The sequence below is a fragment of the Lolium rigidum genome, chromosome 7, assembly GCF_022539505.1.
Source record: "Lolium rigidum isolate FL_2022 chromosome 7, APGP_CSIRO_Lrig_0.1, whole genome shotgun sequence".
In the NCBI taxonomy this organism is placed as follows: Eukaryota; Viridiplantae; Streptophyta; class Magnoliopsida; order Poales; family Poaceae; genus Lolium; species Lolium rigidum.
The window spans coordinates 124,799,505-124,807,240 of NC_061514.1; the positions used below are offsets into that span (position 1 = coordinate 124,799,505).

At 47.6% G+C, this 7,736-nt stretch overlaps 1 protein-coding gene across 1 annotated transcript; it reads right to left on the reverse strand.

Moving 5' to 3' along the window:
- Positions 1-5,686: 5,686 nt before the first annotated feature.
- Positions 5,687-7,080, reverse strand: LOC124674561 (deoxymugineic acid synthase 1-D-like). Its single transcript, XM_047210605.1, has 4 exons — positions 6,758-7,080; positions 6,434-6,677; positions 6,154-6,333; positions 5,687-6,014 (listed from the first exon to the last, which is right to left on the reverse strand). Exons 1-4 carry the CDS (start codon positions 7,078-7,080, stop codon positions 5,781-5,783), a joined length of 981 nt encoding a protein of 326 aa, XP_047066561.1. The 3' UTR covers positions 5,687-5,780.
- Positions 7,081-7,736: the final 656 nt, after the last annotated feature.

Sequence of the window (7,736 nt, forward strand, 5' to 3'; positions counted from 1 at the left end):
TCAAAGTACCTTTCCGGTATAAGTGATTTACATGATCTCATGGTCATAAGGACTAGGTAACTATGTATCGAAAGCTTATAGCAAATAACTTAATGACGAGATCTTATGCTACGCTTAATTGGGTGTGTCCATTACATCATTCATACAATGACATAACCTTATTATTAATAACATCCAATGTTCATGATTATGAAACTAATCATCCATTAATCAACAAGCTAGTTTAAGAGGCATACTAGGGACTTCTTGTTGTCTATATATCACACATGTACTAATGTTTCGGTTAATACAATTATAGCATGATATATAAACATTTATCATAAACATAAAGATATAAATAATAACCATTTTATTATTGCCTCTAGGGCATATCTCCTTCAGGAATCAACTCAAAAGCATTTCTGATTGATTTTTAAGAATTATTCTAAGTCAGAAAAGTTCCTGTCTTGTTTATTTTGCTAATTTAATTCTACAACAGATATGGATTTGAATCCAGTGACATTGTGTAGAGAAAACTCTAAGCTTTCCACATATATAAAATTTGTAAAATTTGGCCAATTAGATTTGGATTTATTCAATTTTGAACACAGCATCAGTTTGCAATTTAACTGAAAAAGAATTAAACGAAATTTGAAATCAAACTGGGGGCGGGAACGAAGTGGGCCGGCCCAGAGGAGGCCTGGCCCACGCGTGCATGGCGCATGCACGTCGGGCGCGGGCGACGCACACGGTGCGTCGGATCAGGATCCGACGGCGCTGGGCCGTCGTCTTCCTCCCGACTCTGCTAGCTTGCGGGGGCGATTTCTCTCACCTCGGAGCTCGGATTGAGGCGTGGTTAGGTGCATTGGAAAGTTATTTTCAAGGGCTACAAGATGGGGTATGAGTTGGAGGCTATTGTGACGAAAATCTGGGCAGCTTTGAGGGTGGCCGCCGGGTGCACGCCGGCGAGGTTTAGAGCCGTGGAGAGGCAAGGAGGGAGGAGGAGAGGCTCTAGGAGGGAGAGGAGGAGGTTTCTAGGTGTGGTGGTGCCGTCCAAGGCGAGCGGAGGGGTTTATATAGCGTCCAGGGGCGGGAACGCGGTGTGGAGGCCATGGCGGGCGACGTCACGGTGCACGTCGTGTGCAGTCGACTCCGGCGTGGCTTTTGTGTCAGAAAGAGAGGTACTAGGTAGGAGAGGATGCGTGCATAGTGGCAGGCTGGATGGCGTCGTGTGCAGGGCGCACGGGTACGAGGCCAACGTCGGCATCCTCTCGGGGCGTCGCGTCGTGGCGTCGTCCTGGGGCGCGGGTAGGTCAACGAGGGTGTCTAGGAGATGTGTGAGAGAGAGAGGAAGATGGTGGCGCAGTGGGACATGGTGGTTTGCAGTGTGCACATCGGGTGACATAGGTGTCCTCGGTTGGGTGACCAGTGACGATGGCATGAGGGTGGTGGTCAATCCCTTTCTCTCCTTCACCAAGGACCATGTCTGGCAGGTGTCTAGGGTCCAGGGGACTGTAGATGACATGGTGAGAGGGAGGGAAAAGGGCCAGGGCATGTGGGTGCATGGTGGTGAGCATGTGAGGGGCATGGTGTGACATGTGCTATGCTATGCTTCTCCTGAGGTCAACCTTGGCATGGTGGGGGTCAGTGAGGTGAGTGAAGCTTATTTGACAAGGTGAGGGTGACTAGAGAGGGAGGAGGACAAGGGTTGGCATGTGATGTCATTTGGAGTGGCATGGTCATGTCTTGGCATTTTTTTTTTTGCAATATCTTTATCCCTGGGTCCATGGCTTGGTCAAGTGGGGTGAGTCCAGGTGAATTGACAAGGTGAGCAAGTGGAGAGGGGTCTAGAGCATGTACATCTAATATTTGTCAAAGTGTAAGTGACATATGACATGAATTTGGGCATGGTGATGGTGTGAAGTGACCATGCACACTAGGTGAGGTCATTCAGAGGTACAATACACTAGTGATGATCACAAGAGAGAGAGGGTGAGGTGATGGTGGGTGGTTGAAATAGTGGTTGAATAGTGTTTGTACTCTATGGTATTGAATTGATTCTTTGCTATGGTCTCATGTGTGATGACTTTTGACCAATTTTTGTGATGGATGGGTTCTAAATGATGTTGGGCAGCCATGTATGGCATTGGTTTGAGATTTGGAATGGATTTGTGAAAATCCTAAATTTTGAGGGAATCTAGAATTTGTTTCAAAGTGGCATTTTGGTTTGACTATTGTGAGCAATGGTCAAAGATCTGGTCAAAGTGGTCAACATCAAAAGTGTTCATCTTGATGAGGTCTTGGATGAGGTGCAAAATGTTGAGAGGGTTTGGTTTGAGAATCTCCTAATAAAAAGGCTCAAAGTGGGTATGATATTAAAAATGTCAATTTTGACCATTAGTGTATGTAAGCTCATTTTGATTTCATATTTGAGTTGAGTTGAGTTTCTTTGGTTTCAAATGTGTTAATAAGTGTTTATTAACCATTTCCAACCAATGGGGCAAGCCAAAAGGGTCTAGGTTAAAGATTTGCAAAATTGGCCATAACACATAAGAGGTGACATGTCAAATTTTCTTATTCTTGTAATTTTCTCCCCTTGCTTTACTTGGGCAAGGTTGAGGTTCAATTTAGTGTTATATTAGGTTTAGATATGGTTTCACACCATTTAGTCAAGGTAGAAGTGCATAGGTCAAGAATTGGGTATCATGGCTATGTGTCACATATGCCTCTATGCATATGTTGCATTTGATTTTTAATTTGACTTGGCTTGACCCAATTGATGTTATTGAGTGTTGAAATGGTATATAGGAGTGCTTCAACCATTCACCATAAGTCTTAGGGTCAAGATCCTCAATTTCACAAAGTTGTATTTTACTCTCATATGCCTCTATGGCATTTTTAGTTTCTTTTTAATTTCTTTGGTTTCAACTTGGAATTGGTTTGAGAAGTACTAGATAAGGTTTATGAAGGTCTCCCAATCCTCTAAATAAAGTGGAAAGGCCTAAGGTCAAGTTTTACAAAAATAGCCATAGGCATATATGCCTCTTTCTTATTTTAATTCTTTTTATTTTATTTTAACTTGGATTGGTAGAAGGGAATGTGAGGTTTAGGGTTTAAGAGTATTTCAAATACTAATTAAACAAGCAATCATGGCAATAGCACAAGAATTAAGCAAGATCGCTATGTATCAAACTTAATTTAATAAAAGTTTTCGTTGGTTCCAAAATTTGGAACTAGGAAATTCATTTTGTTTGTTTTGAAATTTTTGGGATGTTACACAAAGTTCACCGAAAACGGAATCCGCATGCATCTTCTATCGCGTTTTCATGTTTGAAGGTTTTACCGGTTTGATGTTTTATAGATAGGCCAAATCTTTAATATTAATTTTCTTACGAAGTGGTTGGACTATGATGTTTCTATGCATAATGTTGTAGTGCTCATTGTCATGATTCCAACGAGCCCAAGATCATCGAAATTGGAGTCCGGATGCAAAAAATTATCGCGTTTTTTTGGCGTGTGGCTTGGCATGCCGAGTGCCGCTGCCGGGCAGCCCGGGACCTGGCCCGTCATGCCGGGTTGGATACCAAAAATTCCAGTCCTGCTGGGTTCAGGCTCGATTTTGGCCCAACCGGTCACATTTTTGAGGGGCTATAAAAGGGGCTTTTCCCCCATTGTTCTTAGGGTTCTTTAACACGTTTTGACCACCATTGTTGAACTTCTTGAGCTTGCTTCCTCTCCCTCCCCTCCTATGATTCTTGCATATTCTTGGGGGATTTGAAAGAGGAGATTTTGATCTACAACCTCTTCCAATCCATTTCTCCTCCAAGTGAGGGGAACTCTTGGGATCTTGATCTTTGAGTCATTTGTTGATTTCCTTCATTGTTCTTCCTCTCTAATTTCATCATAGCATTTGTTGCTTTGGGGGGATTTGAGTGTGAAGGATTGAACACCCTTGGTGTTTTTTGCTTTGCATCATTGAATAGTGTTGAGCTCTCCACCACGATTAATTCGAGTGAGAGATCGTGAGCTTGTTACTCTTGGAGGGTGACCTCCTAGTTGGCTTGGTTGGTGTCCCGCATGAGGCCATGAATTTTGGCGAAGAGAACCCATCACTCAATGGACTCTCAGCAAAGGGAGAGTTCGTGATTCCGAGAAGAAGCTTCCTCCAAGCATCAATGAGGCGGTTTGAAGAGTGTGCAACAACTTCAGCATCTACATTGGCCCCGTACCCCCACGGGCCGCTCCCTAGGGAGGCTCCGGGGGCGATCTCCCTGTGATGGCTCCATGTCCCCCGCCGCGCCCTCCTCTCACTGTCGCTGCCGTCGGACCTCTCCGCGGTGGCGGTGGACCCAGCCGCCGAAGGTGGTTGGGGGTGGATGTCGCCGGGGATCCTCGCCATGGCCGCTAGGGAGGGTCTGGTTGGGTCATCATCGTGCAACGTCCAGGGCGGTGCCCCTGGTCGGGTGGAGGCAGAGATCTCTTCCCGGCGGCGCCATGGATGGAGTGAAGATGATGGCCGGCGGGTGGCGGTGGTGGTGATCCCAAATCTCAATCATGATGTCTTCCAGGCTCCCCCACCCTCGCGCCCCTCCCACCCACCCAATTTCGATCTTCGCTGCGCGTTGGGCTAGTTCCGGTGGAGGATCGACCCTGCATTGTCGTCTCCTTCCCCCATCTGGCCTCGCCGTCTGGGTCGCTGGTAGGGTTTGGAGTGGCGGCATGCAGGTTTTCGGTGGGTCGTTTGAGGGATGATCGATCGGCATGAATAAAGGTGGTGGTGCTCAGATATCTCGCGCGCCAAGACGAAGATTTTCCTTATGCATGTCCGTCTGGATTTGGCTGGATGTTGAGTTTCGGAAGGCTCCGCTTACAAATGTAACATTGCACGTGCGTGGAGTTTGCTAGTTTTGGAGGTACTTGGTCATGCACACCCATGCTTTTATTCTAACCATTTGGTTCGGGAGAGAGCGGCGCGAAGCTATATTCTGTGTTGCCAGCAGATGACATTTTGGTCCATGGTGTATCAGAGACGGAGAATTTCTTCAAGGCCGGATTGCAGGACTAGCAACGGAGGATCGACTCATGGTGTTATTGAGGGATTTGCTAAGTATTATGGGTATCGTGACAGAAGTATGCAAGTGGAGCCGACAGCACAAGTGAAGTTTAGAGTCTTACGTTTTAGGGTGAAATCCAAGGTCTGAACTTAATTGGTTGTGCTTGTTTAAGGCATTGTTTTGAGATCGGGGACTATCTCCTGGCTGTCAACTTAAGATCTTTTAATTGGACGATGATAGCGCTTGTGCAATGTTCCCATCTTGGAGGCGTCAGTTGTGGAGAGTCTGAATTTTAGGTGTTGTCTTGGTGGTGGTTTTACTGTTGTTGGTAGGACTGGAGTACTATAGCGGGGTTTTTTTTTTCTGTTGTGGTTGTGTGCATCCGTACTACCACATTAGGGTACTGCGTTATTGCAGATTTTGGGTGTATTTGGTATCTATCGATATTAATATATTTACTTTATCAAAAAGAATATCTACATTGGCATCAGAAAAATCCACGTGTTGCCATCTCGTGGTATCCGTATCTACATCCCCGTATCACACTATATCAGGATTCAGGACAACCTTGGGTCCGAGTACATCATACTTCCGGCACCGAAGCTTGAATCAAAGTATGGCCGAGTCCTGAGTGAAGAGGAATACCAGCGTCGGACCCTATCATTGCACTTCGTTATTTATTCTCAATCTTAAGGAAGGTACTTTTCTTTAGTTTACATTAGAGTACATGCACACTCAGCGTCTAAACTATTCTTCTACAATCTCAATGTCTGAAAGATCAACTGACGTGAACTTCCCCTCTGGCGAGAAAATCACGTTAGCAGCTGTGACAATCTTCTTCTGTGGAATCTGGCCGATCTTGACGAGGTCGTCTTCAGTCAGCTCCCAGTCGAATATCTGAATGTTTTGCTTGAGCCTCTCCTTGCTGAAGCTTTTGACGATTGGGGTCAGTCCTTGCTCATAAATCCACCTCAATGCTACCTGAAGGACACGAAGAAAACAGGACCCGTTACTGTCATATGGATATCATGCTCTTGGATTGCGTGACGACTGTGTGGTAAGGAGAAAGGCCGAGGGCGTCCTCTGCGTGCACAACCTATCCAGCTATCTATTGGGGTACCTGTGCGACGCTCTTTCCTCTAGCCTTGGCGATCTCGGCCAGCACCCCTGATTCCAGCACGGCGTTGCCCTCCCTGGACCAGTTCTGCCCACCCAACGGCGAGTACGCCGCGACGTGGATGCCCTTCTCTGTGCAGTACTTCCTCAGCTTCCTCTGTTGCCAGAGAGGGTTCAATTCGACCTGCAGATATCACGCAGAGTTCTAGTTACGATCTATCGATCTATCAACGAACTGCTAGCATATGCAGGCTAGTATTCAGTAATCTTGGTTAGACAGGAACCTGGTTGACAGCAGGCGGGACAGTGGCGGCCGCCATGATCTTGTCGAGGTGCCAGGTGGTGAAGTTGCTGACGCCGATGGCTTTGGCGAGCCCCAGGCGGTGGCACTCCTCCATCTCCCGCCACACGCCCTCGAAGTCGAGCGGCACGGCGTCCTCCCGCTTGGCCGGGAACACCCCTGGCCCAGGCTTCATGCAGACCGGCCAGTGGATCAGGTACAGGTCCACATACTCCATTTGCAGGTTCCTGAATCATCGTCATGGTCGAGATCAAGCAAATTGACTGGCCGGATAGGCAAAATTGATCGGGTGCACGAGGCTTCTTACTGGAGGCTTTCCCGGAGGGACGGGAGCACGAGGTGCGGGTGGCACTGCGTGCACCAGAGCTTGGACGTGATGAACACCTCTTCCCGGGATGCCACAAGGCCGCGGCGCACAGCCTCCACGATAGCATCGCCTAGCGGCAGCTCCGTTCCGTACAGGGAAGCAGTGTCGAAATGGCGGAAGCCGACCTCCACGGCCGCAAGCACGGCGTCCCTGGTGGTCTCATGCACGACCGGGAACTTGGCCGTGCCCATGCCGATCGCCGGCATAGGTCTGGCGTTTCCGGACCTGAGCACCACCTCCGGCACCGCGGTTGTCAAAGCCATGTGTCGTCCACCAGCAGCGTACTAAAGGGGCGTGCTGTGTGATTGAGATTGTCTTGCGGTTGCAGTGCAGGACGAACTGGCCAGCTTTATATTGGTTTTTTCCTTCCAATTCCAAAGAGGCGACCGGCTTTTGTTTCTTCAGGCGGGTACGATTGGTTTCTGGAATGTGATCCTTGTGTGCACAGAGTCGTGTGCGAACCACCACCCATATATAGCATGGATGATTCGTTTTCACAAGCGTACAAATTTAAGCAACAGAATTTCTCAGACTATACGTTCAGCTCATCGTTCTTTCTTTTTTCTGGACACAGCTGCCCGTTACTTTCTTAATCCTAGGGCCCACACGTCTGTAATACACTTCGTTGTTGGTGTGTACTTGTCTCAACATCCGCTTCCGTGTGTGACTCGCATTTCTTTTTTGACCTGGGCTAATATCTTAACCTCTCCCAAAGGAGTATCAGGGGAACATTACAACAGTTTTAGAGGGCGGAGGTAAAGGAAACAAGAGAGTGTTTAAGGGGGGTCATAGCTATTACACCAGTAATAGAGCAGAGGTAGAGGAGAAAGTAGTACGTACAACGATAGGTCTAAAGCCTAAGGGCATCTCCAACCGAGCGATCCAAACAGACGCGCTGGGCCGTCCGTTTTGGGCCGTT

Coding starts and splice junctions, on each gene's coding strand:
- LOC124674561 (XM_047210605.1), bottom strand. CDS start 7,080: ATGGCTTTGACAACCGCGGTGCCGGAGGTGGTGCTCAGGTCCGGAAAC. Junction 6,678..6,757: donor TCCCTCCGGGAAAGCCTCCA/GTAAGAAGCCTC, acceptor ACGATGATTCAG/GAACCTGCAAATGGAGTATG. Junction 6,015..6,153: donor GAGGAAAGAGCGTCGCACAG/GTACCCCAATAG, acceptor CGTGTCCTTCAG/GTAGCATTGAGGTGGATTTA.